General features: G+C 63.0%; 1 protein-coding gene across 1 annotated transcript in view; it reads right to left on the minus strand.

Annotated features, from left to right (window-relative positions):
* The window catches only part of SPTBN5 (spectrin beta, non-erythrocytic 5), a 46735-nt gene that overhangs the window by 2553 nt on the left and 26903 nt on the right, over positions 1–17279 (minus strand). The window contains exons 32-63 of the mRNA XM_040620490.1: positions 16915–17118; positions 16584–16733; positions 16253–16357; positions 15688–15855; positions 15014–15163; positions 14700–14891; positions 14396–14491; positions 12867–12982; positions 12669–12783; positions 11782–11895; positions 11444–11565; positions 11009–11171; positions 10628–10816; positions 10306–10383; positions 9516–9688; positions 7689–7779; positions 7401–7547; positions 6681–6818; positions 6346–6602; positions 5986–6172; positions 5560–5772; positions 4952–5148; positions 4630–4834; positions 4155–4349; positions 3130–3285; positions 2683–2900; positions 2321–2510; positions 1929–2105; positions 1659–1763; positions 830–901; positions 290–376; positions 109–200 (exon numbers count right to left, since the gene is read on the minus strand). Of these exons, the coding sequence (XP_040476424.1) occupies positions 109–200; positions 290–376; positions 830–901; positions 1659–1763; positions 1929–2105; positions 2321–2510; positions 2683–2900; positions 3130–3285; positions 4155–4349; positions 4630–4834; positions 4952–5148; positions 5560–5772; positions 5986–6172; positions 6346–6602; positions 6681–6818; positions 7401–7547; positions 7689–7779; positions 9516–9688; positions 10306–10383; positions 10628–10816; positions 11009–11171; positions 11444–11565; positions 11782–11895; positions 12669–12783; positions 12867–12982; positions 14396–14491; positions 14700–14891; positions 15014–15163; positions 15688–15855; positions 16253–16357; positions 16584–16733; positions 16915–17118 (4862 nt within the window). The remainder of the gene's footprint in view (positions 1–108; positions 201–289; positions 377–829; positions 902–1658; positions 1764–1928; positions 2106–2320; positions 2511–2682; positions 2901–3129; positions 3286–4154; positions 4350–4629; positions 4835–4951; positions 5149–5559; positions 5773–5985; positions 6173–6345; positions 6603–6680; positions 6819–7400; positions 7548–7688; positions 7780–9515; positions 9689–10305; positions 10384–10627; positions 10817–11008; positions 11172–11443; positions 11566–11781; positions 11896–12668; positions 12784–12866; positions 12983–14395; positions 14492–14699; positions 14892–15013; positions 15164–15687; positions 15856–16252; positions 16358–16583; positions 16734–16914; positions 17119–17279) is intronic.

Consider the following 17279-nt stretch of genomic DNA (forward strand, 5'->3'; position numbering starts at 1 on the left):
CCCCTATGGGGGACCCCTGCCTCCAGCCCCTTAGCTGCTCTTGGGAGGCCGTGCCTGTTGGGTCGGTATGTCCTGGGCCCGTTGTCTCTCTCCCTACCTGGCCCTCACCTTAAGGAGAAAGCGTGTTTCCTGCCATGCTGGTGCCCCGGGCTCTCACACTGGGCTCTTCTGACGTCAAGGGTGGCCACTGGGGCCATATTCTGAGAAGAGAGGAGAGGGCTCACCATGGCCATGTCCGTTCTTCCCCGTGGGCCTGTCCTCTGCCCCCCCATATCGCACTGCCCAGTACCTCTGCTGCTGTCCTCTTGTCCCGGAAGAGGCTCAGGGAGCTGCCTCCCAAGGTCCCGTGGCAGCCATCCCAGGGGCTGGAGCAGGGCTGCAGAGAGAAGGCAGGGAGGCTGCACCAGCTGGGCGTGGAGGGGAGGCTGCAGCCCGGCCTTGTGATGACCTGTGTGTCTCCGGGGGCTCCCAGGCCAAGTCCTGGACGGGCCCAAGGAGTCCATGGGGAAGAGAGAGCCAGGGAATGATGTGCCGGGAAACCAGGAAGAGGAGGAAGAGGGCCCCACCTGGGTGGGGGCCGCAGCTGTGAGATAGCTTAAGAATGAAGCTGTCCTGGGGCGCCCGGCGGGCTCAGTAGTGTGTGACTCTCCATCTCGGGGTTGTGAGTTTGAGCCCCATGCTGGGTGTAGAGATTACTTAAATAATAAAAAAGAATGAAACTGTCTTGAGTGTTATCCACCATAACGTCAGGATGCCGGGCCCTGGTGCCCCTCTGAGCCCAAGCGCCTCTATGGAGGGGGGCTGACTGGAGAAGGACCCTCCTACTTACCCGGCTCCCTGTGGGCAGGAGCTGCTGCTGGAGCTCCAAGAATCCCTCCGTGGTGGGGGCACCCTTTGCATCCTGAAAGGGCAAGATGGGGCCCAGGAAACATCCAGCAACAGAGGACAGGCCCCCTCTGAAAGGTGGGGCAGGAATCTACGCCTCTTGACCACTTCATTCCTGAGGACTCTCGGCTCCTATGCCCAGTGCCACCCCCCTCCGGCCCCTGGCAGGCCTCAGCGCTGGCTCCAGGGTCTGGGCTTTACCCCCCCGAGGCCCCAGCCCCACTGGGCTCCTGCTGCCTGGCTGCACGCCCCAGGGAGACAGTAGTGGCGGAGGGTATGTGCGGCCCGACGGGGACACCTGGCTGCAGGTCCCTTATCTCAGCCAGCTGTACTCCCAGCCACCTGCTTCCAAAGGGCCTCTGCTGGAGGGGGGGTGAGCCTGTGGCCAGCACTCCCAGATTTCAGCCCTGGCCCCTGCTGTGGCAAATTCTGCTCCACCTTGGAGAGGGGAGTGAGGGGAGTAATGTGAGCCAGGTCAGGGCTCCATGCCCCAGCCTCTCCTTCCGGAATCCCTTCACCCTAGAGAGAATCCCTGTCTCCTCGTGGCTCTTCATCTGTCTCTGCTTCAGCTTGCTAAGAGACTCCCCTGTCATCCTAGTCCACGGTGGGGCTCCAGCCTACCTGGATGAGGGGGTGACGAGGCCCTGCAGCTGGCCAGGCAAAGAACAGGGTTTTCCCAGGGGCTCAGATGTAGGCTCAGTTCTCAGGCTGCTCCCACCCCCAGCCCCCAGGCCTCTAGCTGCTTGGTGAACCCTCGCCCAGCCTCCGCTCACCCCTGCCTTCCGCTGCAGTTGGGCAAACTTCTCTTCCTGGGCTGCCAGCAACCTCTCTAAGTCCTGGTGTCTGCAGAGCAGCCACTCCACGTCGGACACACTGTCCTGGGGAGAGCCAAGCCAAGCCAGGGTGAGGCCCAGCTCTTAGGGGTGCTGAGAGCTTCCCCTCGCAGTCCACAACCCCGTTTAGCGCGTCAGGGAGCAGAGGAACAGCAGACCCTTGGCCACAGCTGCCAGTGGATGCAGCTGCCAGGCAGGGCCTGGGCTCACCCCACAGTTGGGGTCCAGCAGTAGACCCTCCCGGGAGGCCAGCCAGGCCTCGGCCCGGTCCAGCTGCTGCCGCAGCTTCTGCAGGCCCCAGTTCCCCTCGCAGCACTCCTGGCGGAGGGTGCAGGCCTCGGTGAGTGCCCGCAGCTGCCCTTCTAGCTCCTGCAGACACCCTGTCACCTGGTAGGAGGGGGTGCAGAGGGTCAGACACTCGAGCAGAAGCACTGAGGCAGGGCAGGGCTGGGGTGCCCAGCAGAGGGGTCCGGGCAAGGCCCAGACCCTCCCCTTCCCTGCCTCTCTCTCTGCTTCCTGCCTGCCTTCTCCTGAGGGTTTCTGTTTCAGCTAGGGGTTCCGAGGCCTTGGGAAGTTGGGCTCCATCCCCGTTGGGCTCGTACCTCCGGGGACATGAAGTGGCCGCTGTCAGCCAGCTGCTGCCCTTCCTGCTGCAGCTCCCGGGCGCGAAGGCAACGCTCCTCGATTTCTCGCCCCAGCTCTGCATGCTGCGCCAGGAGCCGCTCGGCCCCCACCACGTCTGCGGCCAGCTCCTCGGAAGAAGCCAGAGCCCGCGTCTCCTGAGCCCACGCTCTGGTTGGGGGTGGGGGTGGGGAGACGAAGCTGCCGTCAGGGCTGGGAGAGCAGCCTCAGGAGGCAGGGCATGCGGCGTGCCCGGGGAAGGGGAGGCCGGCTCCCCGAGGAGCTGGGTGACCCCACCCCACAGGGCCAAGCGGAGCCAACATCAGGGCGGGATGCCACCTACAGCAGTTCCCGACAGCGGCCGAGGAAGGCATGGCCCTGGGCAGCCTGCTCCAGCTGCCGGCCCCGCTCCTGGGCCTTCACTTCCAGGGCGGCCCAGGCCTCCTCCACCTTGGCCAGCTGCTCGCACAGGCCCTCCCGAGCCACAGGGTGTAGCCGGCCCAGTCGGCAGGCCTCCGTGCGCACCCGGGCCACCTCCTTCTCCACAGCTGCCAGGTCCCTCTGCCACCAGAATTCCCGGTCAGGCCTCTCCCCAGGCGACCTGCTGCATGCCCCTCATTCGGGGAGCATCCGGTCTTCTCTGGGGGGTCCTGTTTCCCAGAATTTCCCAAGCCAACTCCACTCTGTTCTGTAGCCTGGGCGGCACTCCCCGGCTGGGAGGGCCTTCCTGTCTCCCCTCTGGGGGGCCCGACCCCCCAGCTGCAGGGAGACCGCGGGCGTGGGCCCTCACCTCCAGGCGCCTGTGCTGTTGCTGCAAGGTCTGCACTGACGACGGGCTGTGGTCACAGATGTCTCTCACCACCAGGGCGGCCTTCTCCTGCATCCAGCCCTGGAGCTCGGCTGCTGCCTGCTCAAAGCCTCGCACCTCCCGGGCTGTGGCCAGGCTCTGGGAGAGAGAGGAGGGGCTGCTCTGGGTTGAGCTCATTCCTAGGGTCCTTGCTCTCTGGAGACAGGGCCTCGTGGGCCGTCTCCTTTTACATAACGAGGACCAGGGGGCTCAGTGACTCGTTCATGACCACCAGGTACAGAGAATGTCCTAGATGTGGCAGGTGCTCTATGTGTGATGTTACTGATAAGGGGTAGGGCCTTGGCGGGGGCGTTCTGTGAGGATAGGGGCTTTGGTGTACAGATCACAAGAAAGGCAGAAATGCAGGCTCTGAGGCAGCAAGGGATGGGTCCACATGAGGGAGGAGCTTGGTTTCTGGGAGGACCAGTTAGGAGGGGAGAGTCAGCCCAGGAGGCTGTCCAGGCTGCTTTTATAGAAACCAGCAGCTACGGCCGAGAACCCAGGACAGAGAGCAACACGGAGCCCATCCGCCGCACAGGGAGGTTCGAGGAGTGAGGGGGCGCAGCGAAGGAGCCAGTTAAGTGCCTGTGGTTGAGGAGAGATCGACATGGTGTGTTATCTGCAAACCTGAGGCCTGTATTTAGGGGAGGCTTCAAGGGTTGGGAAGCTGGACAGACCTGCTTTCTGTCTCTCCCTGGAGGTGTGAACTGTACCAGCAGGAAAGCAAACTGGTGGAGAGAGCTGGGGTGGAGTGGGGGTGCAAGGTTTCAAGACTCCCCAACTGCTTAGTACTGGGAATCAGAGGCAGCCACCTCCCTCCGTGCACACACGTGCACGCACACACACATACATACACCCACACACACTTGCAGGCTTCCCCCTGGTGGGTCCGCTTGTCCCTGACTCAGGCAGAAGGCGTAAATGTTCCTGCCCCTTGGCTGCGCCTGGCCTGGCCTGGGTGCACTTACCTGGGTGCGGGCTTTTATTGCCCTGTCCAGCCTCCCCCAAGCGGCCTCGATGCGACTCCTCTGGGCTTGAATCTGGGGAGCGCACCTGGGTGCTGTCCGTTCCAGGGAGCCTGCCAGCTCCCTCAGCGCCTGCACCTTGGCCTGTCCCAGGCTCTGAACTTCCGTTCTGAAAGCATCAAACTTCTCTTCCAGCATCTGCGAGGACAGAGCGCCGGGGAGGGTCACTCTGGGGTGGTGTCCAGCCGCTCTTGCAGCTCGCAGAGGGCCGGGCAGTATCTGACAGTCCCCTCATCGGTACTGGACAAGGCAGGAGCTGATGTCCCTCGGCTCTGACTCTAGCACCAGAGGGATCTGCCCCGAGCCCACATGCTTCCCTTCAGCTCACGCCCTCGCCTCCCCGCCCAAAGCCACACTTCCCCTTGTCCTGGCTCAGCCTCAGTCCACTCTGCCCCAGGTTCGCTCAGGGGAGACTCACCTCCACGGCCTCCAGGTCCTGCCCGTGGTCCTGGGACTCAGCAGTGGCCACCTTGCTGGCCAGCCAGGTTTCGAGGAGCAGGGCCTCCCGTTCCAACTGGTGCAACTTCAGCTGTTCCCGCAAGCCTTGCCCCCTGCCTTCCGCCCTCTGCAGCAGCCCTGAATGCGCCTCCCTCACCGCCCGCAGCCGGGCCAGCACCCTGGCGCTGTGGCAAGAAGGGCAACCCCGCTGAAGCCCTCCTCCTCTAGGCCGGGATGGCCTCGTGCGCCTCTGCAGGAGAGCCCTCCCCGCGCCTCCCTGCGTGGGCCTGGCTCCCACAGACCTTTCTGGGTTCTGCCTGCTCTCGAGGACGGCTGCTGTCTGCTGCAGCCTCTCAATTCGCGTGCGGAACGCCTCTAGGTCTCTCCTGGTGGCCTCCAGCCGCCGCAGAAAGGTGCGGGTGGCCTCGGCACTCTGGCCCTCGTCCTCGATGTCCAGGGCACAGCCCCGTTCTTCCAGCCAGGATTCTGCCTCCAGGAGCTGCGGTGGCAGAGAGGAGAGGCTTCCCTGGGTGACGGCCTCTAGGGCTCCCAGCCTGGAGTGCACGGCCTCGAGGTCTGGAGGGCGGCACCCTGCCGGCCCGGAGCTTTGACGCCCCCTGTGCCTGGCCCTCAGCGCTAAAGATTCTGATTTGCTCTGGAATGGAACGTGAGTATCCGCATTTCTTAAAGGTTCCAGGTCCTTCTGATGGAACGCAATGACTGAGAACCACCGGTTCAGAAGAAACGGCAAAACAAAATAACACCGAAGCGAGGGAGGGGCCCGTGCTCTGGGTAACTTGCAGAAGGAAGAGCTCGGGGGCAGAAGACACACGGAGAGCCGGGAGCCCCACATTCACCGGGTTTCGGCACGCCCTGCACCCCGCCCCCCGGCCCCGCGCCAGCGCCTCACCTCGGTCAGGAACTGCTGGGCCTCCCGGGCCTGCTGCAGCTGCAGCCGCCTCCGCGTGGCCTCCGCCCGCAGGCAGCCCACGGCGCTCTCCAGCTGCTGCACCCGCGCGGCCACCCCGCCGGCCGCCAGGTGCCCGGCCTGCGCCAGCTGGCGTCCCGCGGCCACCACAGCCTGGGTCAGAGCCTCGCGGCTGCTCATCTCGCACTCCAGGTTCTGTGGAGGCGGTGGCAGACTCTCCTCAGGGGACCCCAGAGTCGTGGCAGAAGCCTTACAGTCCCACGGATTTGCCCCCGAGGACTTCCCTGTCTTTATGGCCAACAAAGAACCCAGGGAGCCCCCGAAGCCCCCCCGAGGCACAGAGCTCCCAGCACCACTGGCTGACCGAGCCTTGTGCTTCATCTGAGTTGCGGGGTGGGGGGCCCACACCTGGTGCTTCTCCTGCAGGTGTCGCACGGCGCTCAGGCTCTGCCCGCAGTCCTGGCTGGTGGCCAGAGGCAGCTTCTCCTGCACCCAGGCCATCTCTTCCTCAACATCCCTGAAGAACTCCAGGAGGTGGCTCCGGGCCTGCAGGGCTGCTCTGCGCTCCTGCAGGGGCTCCCGCAGGCTCTCAAACCTGCGGCAGTGGGGGTGGGGACAGGGCAGGCAGGGACCGTGGCCGGCAGTGCTGGGGCCAGATGGTGAACCAGAGCCCCCCCACGCCGTGCCCCTCACCGTGTGGGTAGGGGGCAGCCCCGAGGAGACCCACTGGAGGGCAGGGGGAAGGGGGCGAGCACATGGAAGCTCTACCTTGGAAGCAGCTGCCGGGCCTGGTCTTCCACGTCCTGGGCGAGGCAGCGGCCTTCCCCTGTGAGGACCCGGGCCTGGCCCAGCAGCCACTGTGCCTGCCTGGCCTGCCCGGCCACGGCTGCCTCCAGCTCTCCCTGTGCCCCCAGAAGCTCGTCCAGCCCAGGCTGGTCCTGGTCCCCCACAGGGGCTCTCAGCTTGACCTCCAGAGCCTTCAGCCAGCTCTCTAGTTCCTCCACACTCCGCCGGAGATGCAGGGCCTGGGGCAGAAGGTGAGGTGGCACAAGGGGGAGAGGCCTGGTGGCCCCTCCAGCTGCTCCATGGCGCACAGAACCCACCTTGCAAGCGTCTCGCAGTGTGGCTGCCTTCCTCTGGCTGTTGGCCTGCAGCTCGTCCCAGAGCTCTCCCAGCTCCCCCAGCCGCTCCCGGATGGTCTCTGAGGCCGGGTGGCCCTCCTGCAGCAGCCTCTGCCCCTCCTACAGCCAGAGGGGGCACCCCACAGGGACTTAGGCCTGCTGGCTCCACCCACCAGCCTGCATGCTAGCTGTGGGGCCTTGGGCAAACTCGTGAGCCTCTCTGAGCTCATTTTCCTTATCCATACAACATAGATAACAACAGTTATTTCATTCAAATGAAATAAAACGTTAAACATTTTTAGCGGGACACTTTAAATTAGAGGGAGCCAGCCTGGGGTCAGGACCTGCCCTATCGGGCGGGAGAGGGTAAATTTAAAAGATGGTACACTTTGGCGCCTTTACCCGCAGGACTGCCTGCTGTGGCCTTCTCCATCCCCTAATGTCTTTCCAAGACGGCTTTATAAAGACTCTCATCAAAATGTTATCTTTAAGATTCTTGAAAAGGCACTATTTTTGGAGTGGGTGCCCCAGGAAAGCTACTGTTTCTCACTACCCTTGGGTGCTCAGCATGGTGCCTGTCTACAGAAAGTACTCGATGAACGTCCGCCATCCGTGACTCTGGTTCAGAGCCCTTGCCAGGGTTCTGCGGGGTCTCCCCATGCTCTGGCCTGCAGGCCTGTCCCAAGGCTCCCAGGGCCTCACCATCTGCAGCCTTTGTTGGTGGTGGACAGTTGCGTCTAGCTTGGCCTGGAGACTGTGCTGCTTCCACAACTGGGCCCGCAGCAGAGCGGGGTCCCTCCAGTCCTCTTCCAGGGCCACCGAGTTCTTCTCCCTCAGCCATGTGGCCACCTGGACATACGCGGAGGACCACGCTCGGCTGCCTCGGGCTCTCCCCTTCCCCCAAACCTCTGGGCTGCCCCAAGAGGGTGGGCTCTCCCCGGAGCGGCTCCTTCCCCACAACCACGACCCACACCGCAACCCAAGGGGAACCTCGAAGGAATCCTGCAGGAAAGTCCGCAGCTGCTGGAAGTCTTCTAGCTGGCGGCGACGGGTCCCGGCTCGCTCTACCAGGGCCTCTTTCCTGCCAGAAGGAGCGTCTCATGGGCCCTGAGGCCCCCTCCCTGGAGCCACTCCAGGGCCGTGTGCGTACCCTTCCCGTGGCCACAGCCCTTCTCTGGACCAGTACGCCAGGCGTCGGGGGTTCCCTTTGAAATGGAGAGACCTTCTACTCCCCCTCTTCACTAGTGCCTGTTGGGCTGAATTGTGTCCCCCCACATTCTTAGGTTGAACTCATCTCCAGTACCTCACAATGTGACTGCATTTGAAGATAGGGTTTTAAAGAATTACGTTAAAATGAGCTCATCAGGGCGCCCCCTAACCCACTGTGTCGGGTGTCACACACACACACAGGGATGACCAGGTAAAGAGGGAGGAGGATGGCCGTCTGCAAGCCAAGGGGAGGGGCCTCAGGACAAACCAACCCTGCCTGTGTCTTGATTGAGGACTTCCGGCCTCCAGCACCCAAACCTTGGTTTCTGGCGTGGAGGCCGTCAGTCTGTGGGATTTTGTCGTGGCCACCCTAGCAAACCAAGTACAGCGTCCAAACCACTGTTTGGATCATGCACTGCTGTTAGGGAGAACTCTGAGCACGCGCCCACCCAAATATATACGTATTCGTGTGTGTGTGTGTGTGTGTGTGTGTGTGTGTGTGTGTGTCTGACTTATATATGGGCGTACCCTGCACCAATGTATCAGATACATTGCCGCATGCCCAAAAATAGAAATTAGACCTGTGATCTAAAAAATAAATAGGAACAAAAGTCTAACACTGCCCACATCCGTATAGTCTCCACAGCGGTGTTAGGGGAAACTCTTGTCCCCCACTGCTGGGGCTACCAAAGGGTGTGGGCGGGGTGGAGAAGCAGTGAGGCTTGATGGAATGGGAACACCCCTCCTCCCCCCAAGAGGATGCCAGAAGCCCAAAGGGAGGGGTCAGGATGGCACTGTTCTGGGGGCAGCCAGGCCTGCCAGAAACCATCAAAAGTGACTGGGGGTCACAAGAGGAGGGTGCTGACCAGCAGTCAACCAGCAAACCAACATTTGTCATCTGTCAATCAAAGACCTCCTGGTAGCCAGGTGGGGGTCCCAATGTGCAAGGAGTAGGAGCGAACGGCCCAGTCCTACCCCTGCCAGAGTGCCCGCACGAGGACTGACAAGCACCGTGGACCCCAGGGGGCTCTCTGGGAAAGACAGAGACCCCCACCAGTCTGAGATCCAGCTTTTTGCCAAATCTGCCTTGATCTAAAAGGCTGAGAAGCTGGATGAGGTAGCTGAACCAGACGGGCTTTTAGGAGGAGAAAAGGCAGAGCCTGGTGTTTTGTAAGCTGTGCCAGTTCATTTAAACGAGCGTGAGAAATGTGCCAACCTGCCCGAGTGGCAGGCGCCATGCCAAGACATCAAGGGTCCCTTCTCAATCCACCAATACCCCGAGGCTGGGATTGTTACCCCCTCCTCGGGGACCCGAGACTCTGCGAGGCATTTGCCTTAGTCCCACCATGAGGGGGCAGCACAGGAACTCAGAACATCATGGCCCTGGTGGCCAGGACACTTGGCCACTGTGGCCCGGCACGGCCCTTGCATGAGGCCGCCCCTCATTCAGTTTCCCTGCACCCGCTTCTTGGGAAAACTCCCTTTTATCTCCCCTGGGTTGCCACACGCTGGGCCGGGCAGGAGAGCCGGGGCCTTGGCATCGACCTCAGCCCCTGGAAAAGGCTGGTGAGCTTGGCCCTCCCGCCCACAGCCCAGAGCCGGACGTACCTCAGGAGCATGGCCTGGCACCGACCCAGGGCACCCTGGGCCTCAGGGTGCCCACCCTCGTGCAGGCTGCGGGCCGCGGCCGCCAGCGCGCTGATCTTTTTGGCCTGAGCCTCCAGGCCCTGCTCCAGGACCTTGTGCTTCTGCAGAAGGGTCTCCACAGCGGCCAGAGAGTCCTGGCAGGAGCAGGGAAGCCGCTGCTGTCCATGGGCTGCCCTTCCCATCCCAAGCTATCCGCCTGCCCCCCGACGGCCTGCCACCCAACACTCACCCACATGACGAGTGCTCTGCCCAAACACGTGCCTCTCATTTCTCAAGGCTGCATTTGGCTTTAGGACAGTGACCCTTAACCAGGGAAGGTACTGGGGATAAGGGTCAGTGCCAGAATTTCCAGGGCAGGTGGAGCTTTTTCACGTAACAGGAACCCCCCCTCTTCTGCACTCCAGTAAGACTGTGTCAGCGCGGGACAAGCCAGCCTGCCATTTTTCTGAGGTCTGCCCTGAGTCAGGCTCGCCTGCCACAGGGGTTGGGACAGTGGCTGGGAGAGCAAACCTCGGCAGAGGGACGTGAGGAGGGCAGAGGTGAGAAGTTGTGGGGAGGAGGCAAGAATGGGTCAAAGGGTGCAGCTCACCCCCCAAGCTCCCAGGACATTCCCTGTGGGGCCGAGCCCCAGGCGCACAAGAACGGCAGACGTGCATGGGTGAAGACTTCAGTGATGGATGTGGTGGTGGGGGGGGGGGCCCGGGGCGTGGGGAGCTCGGGCAGCACTGGTAAACCCCCTGTCGGCACCTACCCCCAGACCCTCGCTGGCGGGGCAGGCCTCCTGGGTGCAGAGCCAACTTTCCATCTGCTCCACAGAACGCAGAAGCAGCTGTCGAGAAAGGAAAAGGCAAAAGGAATTAAGCAGAGGGTGCCGTTGCTGCAGGGGGTGACCTGTGGCTGCCCAAGGAGAAACCAGGGGCAAGACCCTGGCTCAAAAGAACGAGTGCACAGTGGGCAAGGCTTGCTGCGGGCGAGCGGGGCGCTGGGGAAACCCCTGGAACAGTGGCCTCTCTGGGCTTGGCTTTGACCAGGGGACGGCGGGGTTAGGTGCGGGCAGGATGGAGGCGGCCTACCTGGAGCTCCAAGGCCTGCTGCAGCCGGTGCTCGTGCTCCTGCCACGCCCCTTCCAGGCTGTTCAGCTCCTGGTCTAAGCCAGCCAGGGCCTGGCGCAGGTCGGGGGTCTGTGGGTGCCCGGCTGCAAGCAGCCGCTGCCCGGTGCTTCGGGCCAGGTCGATGCTGTCTATCCTCGAGTCCAGCTCGGCCTGTCACAAGACTGGCCTCAGATCCCCGAGGCTGGGGCTCCCTCCGTGCATGCGAGGGGCGAAGGGCGCAGGAACGCCGCGGAGTGGGCGGGATGCAAGAGCAGCGAGGCAGAGGCAGGTGAGGGAGAAAGGGCCCAAGAGAAAGTCGGAACAGGGCAGAGACAGGCGAGCTCCCAGGGTCCCGGCCCTCACCTTGAGCTCCTGGTGCTCCTCCAGCCTGCGCTGGGCCTCTGCGGGGCTGCGCGGGGCGCTCCGGTCCTCCATCTCTGCCCGCAGCCCCCAGGCCCAGGCCGACCAGTGCCGCAGCGTGGCCTGCAGGTTCTGTGCTCGCTGCGAGGCCTCCAGTGCCTCCCTCCTGCCCACAGCGTTCATCAGCTGGCCCTGGGGCCTCCGAGCCCCTGTCCTCCCCACACCCACCAGTGCTCTCCATCCCCGAATCCCCTGAGCCCGAGAAGGGACCGTGGGCTGGGAATTCATAGGGGGACAATACCAATGGTTATTTGAAGGACGGAGAGACGGAGAAAGGCTCTCAGGGGAGACCAGGGTCAAGGGGAAGCGGAGAGACGGAGAGGCCACAGGGACTAAGTCTGTGAGGGCAGCAGGGGAAAGAAGGGCAGGGCTTCCTACCGCTTCTGGGCCCCGCCGCAGAGCTGCCGCCAGCTGGCCATCACCTCCCGCTGCTTGTGGCTGAGGCTGCGGGCTGTCCCAGGGCTTCTCTGGCAGGCACGGCCCACCGCCCGCTCTAGGAGCTGTGGGGAAACCCGGGCTCAGGGTCGGGGCGGGGAGGTAGGTGGTACTCGGGGAGCCCTGGCTGCAGGAGGCCCCCAGCCGCCTGCGTGGGTGTACCGCTGAATGGAGTCTGCGGGCTCCCAAGGTCTTGAAGGCCCCTGCCCTCTGTATGCCCCCCAGTGTCCCACAGAGGAGGCGCCCCGGGCCTGGGCCCACCTCCACACCCAGCTGCACACCTCCACCTGGGCCTGGAGGAGGCCCATTTCCTGCTCCAACTCCTGGTGTTTCTGGATCAGCCTCTGCACGCTCTCTAGATCTTTCCCATAGTCCGGGGCCTGGAGCAGGGCGGCCTGGGAAGGAAGGCAGCGTTACTGGCTTCGCCCTCACCCCGGCTGCCTGCTCCCTGCCGAGGGGTCACCGGCCATGGGGTTTCTGTGTGAGAACTAAGTACCCCACCTGATTCCCTTCCCCGTGCCCTCCGCTGACCACAGGCCCCTTCCTTCTGTGAAGGAGGCGATTCCCAGGGGAGACCAGGGGATGGTTTCTTCCGACCCAGTCATCTCGGGGTGGTGCCCCCACAACACCGTGTCTCATTGGTCTCTCGTTCCTTTGGGGGGAACTGAGCACAGACAGCCAGCCAGGCCTGGCTGGCTGGGGCAGGGAGCAGGAGTAAGAGCAGTGAGGCAAGAGCCCCTTGCATGCCCAGCACGGGCACCATCTGGGTCGCACGGACTTCTTGGGGGGCAGACAACTTCCTCACTGTGCCCTCTGCCGGTGTTTAGCCCATGTTTTCCTGTGGTTGCTGACATGCTCCGGGGCAAAGCTCCTGTGGGCTTGCTCAGGGACAGCAGAGGGAAGAGTGCACGGGGAAACAGTGTTCTGGCCTCTTGACCCCCAGTGTTTCTAGAAGCCTGGTGGGCCAGCCTCCAAGACTGTAATGGGGGCTTCTGGGGCCCAGAGTTGATAACCCGAGAACACCTGGCAGACCCATCTCCCCAGCCCTGAAGGACCCTTAGCAGCCTCCGGTACCCCAGCTGAAGAGGAGAGGGGGGCCGGGGGCGAGACACATGGGAGGCTCTGGGTGAGCGCACCCCCCTGGCTGCTACGGTCTTTCGCTGCTTACCTTCTCCCCAATCCGCTCGGTGAGGTCATCCAGCTCTTGGGACAACGTGTGTGTCTCCAGGGCCCCTTCCAGCTGCTGCTGGTACCGGAGTAGGTTGCCATGGAAACTCTTCCATCTGGCAAGAAGGGTGTAAGGCTGAGTCGGAGGTGGACCCCAGCCCCCTCTCCCAGTCCCACTGCCTCCCGCTCTGGGACTGGCCTGCTGCCCAGCTGCTGTCGCCGCTGGTGGATGGTCTTGACTTGCTCGGGGTCCAGGTTCTCGAGCTTCATGGACAAGTCATTGACGCTCCTGATGCGGGTGTCCTCCACTCTGTCCTGCAGGGGTGAAGGGTGAGGGCACCGGCAACACCCACCCTGAGCCGTCAGCGCGTGGAGGGTCTGCCTGGGCCCGCGAGAGGGTAGGGAGCAGCGTGTCGGGGGAGTGGGGGCAGCTGCGCCCCAGGCTGGGTGGGGTGAGCGGGGCGCACCAGCGGCCTGCAGCTGCAGCGCCATCTTTAAGGCTAGGAAACCAGCTCTGGGTCAGGCCGGGCAGGCCATGAGTAAAGAAGCTTTACAGTTAAATTGCTCCGGAAAGCAATTGATACGAAAGCAAGAATAAGAATCGAGAATAAGAACTGATGAGCAAAGCAAGTAGTGGAATGAAATGGGGAGCTGGGGTCCCCTGGTGTTGGAGGGTCCGCCCCCTGCGAGTCCCCGGGCTGGGGCTGCTTGGTGAGAGGGGCTTACGGGTCCATGGGGCAGGGTCCCTGGCAGTAGGACGGAGTGCAGGGGCCCGGCCCCCAGTATTCGTAGAGCTTGTTAAAATTTCCCAAGTGCTTCCCCTAGGAAGGGTCTCGTAGAGCTGGGCAGGGAAGGGGCTTTCTCTCCTACAGACGCCAGAGCAGAGTCAGAGGCTACCGTGGCTTACGCGTGGCAGAGCCGGGGTCTGAGCCCTGCTCGGTGAGTCTCTCTGGTGCTCGTTCTACCACAGCACCTGCCACCGAGGCTGGGAATTCCACTGTCAGCAAAGGGGGGCTCGGGGCGAGCACTGCAGGCTTTTCGAGACCGTACATACTTACACTGGACGGAGGAGGGGAGCGTGTTTGGACTCTAACACCTAACTGGGACTACCTTTGTCCCATTTCTTTTGTCTACTGCACAGAGGAGAAAGAGATCTTGGGGGTGCATGAGGGGGTGTGGTGAGAAGCCAAGAAGCTGAACGAGGGCTACGGGCGGCTGCAGCTTACGGCTGGATTACCTGCTCCATCCAGGCAGGTGTGCATTCTTTTAAAATTTGAAAGAATTACAGATGCACAGGAAACTGCAAAAGTAGTATGGAGAAGCCCCACGTACCCTTCCCCCAGCTCCCCCTGAAGGTAACATCTTACATAACTGGGGCACACAATGGAAACCAGGAAATGGACGTGTAACTATGAACTCGACGGCACAGACATACTCTGCTCTGCACGTGGGCGTCTGTGTGGGGTACAGTTCTCTGCGGGAGAGCACGTGCACAGATTCGTGTAGCCACCACACGTCCTTGCTCCCTTACCTACGAGCAGCTGTTAGCCCCATTTTAAAGATGGAGAAACTTGGTGAGACGAGGGCGCCTGCTGAAGCCGGCGCAGGGAGCAAGCACGGAGCTGCGGCCGGAGCCCGCCCCTCCCCCATGCTGGGGGGCTATTCTGAGCATTTATGTCCCCCATGGGGACACGCTGCCTGGCCTCTCCCCCAGCACGGCCCCCTTACCTGGGCCCAGACTCCTGGGAGCTTGCGGAGCCGCCGGCGGAGCTGCAGACAGTGCTCAAGGTCCTGGCCCAGGTCACCCAGGTTCACCATCGCCTCCTGTGGAGGCTGAGGGGTGAGGGTCTGGGGGCAGCGCTCTGAGCCCCAGCACCAGGGCACCCAGCCCCTGCAGCAGTGTTGGGACAGGGGGTGGCTTTGGGAACTTCCCGCTGGGGCTCCCACCTGGGGAGCTGCAGGCCCGTCCTTGCCCCCATCTCTCAGCCCGGCAACCCCACCCCCGCTTGGCCCCTGCCCAGCTGGGTCTCACCATCTCCTGGATCCAGGCCTCTGCAAGGTCAGCTCTCCGCAGAAACTCCAGAAAGTTCCATCTGTCCTCCAGGTCCTGGCCCCGGAGCGCCACCGCCTGCCTCAGCTTCCGCCAGTGTTCCCACAGCACCTGCAGCCTCTGGGAGACCTCTCCTGCCTGAGGGTGGCTCTGTGCCAGGAGAGCCTCGCCGTCCTGGGAGACAGGACACCAGGAGATCTTGCCTGTCGCCCCTCCCCCTGTCTGAGAACTTTCCCCTTGGCCACCAGAGAGCCCACGTGTTGGGATAGGACTGGGGCTGAGGGCCTGGCTGCTACCTTGGTGACAGAGGTTATGACCTCCTCATGGGCCTGGACCTCTGCCTCGAAGGCCTGGTGTTTCCACTGGAGCCTCAGCTTATCTTTCAGGTCCCCAGGAGGGACTGGCTCTTTCAGCTGCTGGACTCGCTCCTCGATCCAGTCCTGGGCCTGGTGGGGGTGCGGACATGAATCCCATGATGCCGGTGCTGCTTCAGGCCACAGAGATGTCCCACACACTCACTCTTGGCTGTGCCCAGGTGGTGGACTGCTGGCCCCCAGGGCTGGGCGAGGCAGTGCTGGGTAGATGTAATCCAGTGCTTCTAGCCCAAGACCACACGCACCAGGTCCCGCCGGCCCCCAGCCACAGGGAAGGGCTGGGCAGGGCCTGTGGGGGGGGGGCTGGCCAGCTCCCAGGTCCTAGATACTTGGCTCCCTCCCTCTGCCTCCCTGCTTCTCTCTGGCCTAGCCCTCGCGGGCTCAAGAAGCAGCAGGGTCTCTGTCACAGTGTCTTTGAATCAAATGTTCTGGGTCCCAGCAAGGCTTCTGGGAAAGCCATTGAACCTTCCAGACTTCAGTGTCCTCATCACAAGGGTGTGGTGAGGCCTGAAAGGAGCCTGTGAAGGTGAAGGTCATCTGTGTACTATAAAATGTGGCCCAAGCGGAAGGCATGGGGTGGGGGGTGGCCCTCTGACCTGGGTCACGGCCCTGGTGAAGCCAGTCATCAGCAGACAGGTGTGCAAGGCTTGTCCCCGGCTCTCTGCCAGGTCCCTCACTCGAGCCCGTTGCTCTAGCACCATGCGGAGCCGGTCCTGCACCTGGGGGCCCCCAAGCGCCTTCGCCTGCTCACAGAGAGCTGCCTCCTGGGGGGTAGGGTGGGGGGCGCAGTCTACTGCCTCTCACGCTGGGAGGCTGGAGCAGGGGCTGGCCCACAGGGAAGCCCTTCCCTCAGCCCGGCATGGCCCAGGGCTGGCTGGTCCTCCCAGCAAGCCAGAACCAAACCCACAGCTCCCCCGTGACCATGTCGTGTGGAGCCAAGTGGCTCTGGTATCCCCGCAGTGTGGCCCTCTTCTTGGGCCACACATCCAACTCTGCTCAGTCAGCCCCAACCAGGTACCCCTATGCCCACAGGCTGTCCCCGTACATCAGCATTACCTGTGGGCACACACCGAGCACTCCACAACCCCCTTTAGAGCTCTCCAAAGTTCCTAGACTCCGCCCTCTTCCCTTTCTGACCATGCCCAGTTCTGAGCCTCTTACCTTCTCATCTTGGGCAGTCAGAACTTTCTGGAAAGTCTTGTGTTTGCGGATCAACTGCTTTACCTCTTCCACTGAGCTCCCCAGGGCACCAGTTTTCAGGGAGACCTGGATCAGCCCATGGAGAAGTCAAAGAGGCCATCAGGGACTGTCTAGACCGCTGGGCCTCCCCACCCCCATTTGCAGCCACGTGTGCTGAGGCAGAGCCCAGCCTCTGGGCCTCCCATCAGGGAAAAAGCTGGAGTCCCAGGAAGCAAAGAAGCAAGTAGGGGGGAGAGGAGAAAGGGAGAAGACGGAGCACGGGGATGTGTGCTGTGAGGTGAGGGGCACCTGCCTCCTGGGCTGTGAGGATCTGGCCCAGGTGGCCACACTTTCTGAAGAAGAGCTGCTCCCGGTGTCTGGCCTGCAGCTTCTCTTCCTTCCGCTCCCAGGCCTGGAACACCTGCTCCCGTTCATCCTGCAGGGCTCGCAGCCCTTCCTGGACCTGGGGACGGGCGTGTGGGGAGCCCACGCTGGGGAGAGCCGCACGGACAAGATGGAAGCCAATCCTGAGGGAAGCCCCTGACGAGAGGCCAGCGTGGCACAGTGGGGCCGGGCGTGGGGTGATCGGACTCAGATGAGGTCAGGGCAGGCTGGCCGGGTAGACACTGGAAAAAGGGGCCCACCTCCTTGATGGGTGTCCCTACAGCCAGAAGCGCCTGCTGGCCCAGCTGGGAGGCCCTCTGGTGCAGCGCCTCCCGGGCCTCCAGCTCTGCCCGAAGCTGCCGGTGGGCGCTGAGCGTCAGAAGGCCGCCGCCGGGCTCCTCGGAGCCCTCCTCTCCCTGCAGCTCCTGCCACACGGCGGCCGCCCAGGAGGTGTAGTCCTGCACCTGGGTCCGCAGGAGACAGAGGGAGAGAGCGGGGTGAGGGCTGGCTGGGCGGCAGAGAAGCGGGTTCCGAGGCCCAACCACAGCCCGCCCGCATCCACTCGCACATCGGAGTAACTGTCCCAGGCCGGAGCCTCCGCTGAGGCTTTTGTCTCCGGCTTCCT

Source organism: Ursus maritimus, unplaced genomic scaffold, assembly GCF_017311325.1.
Source record: "Ursus maritimus isolate PB19 unplaced genomic scaffold, ASM1731132v1 scaffold_35, whole genome shotgun sequence".
Taxonomy (NCBI): Eukaryota; Metazoa; Chordata; class Mammalia; order Carnivora; family Ursidae; genus Ursus; species Ursus maritimus.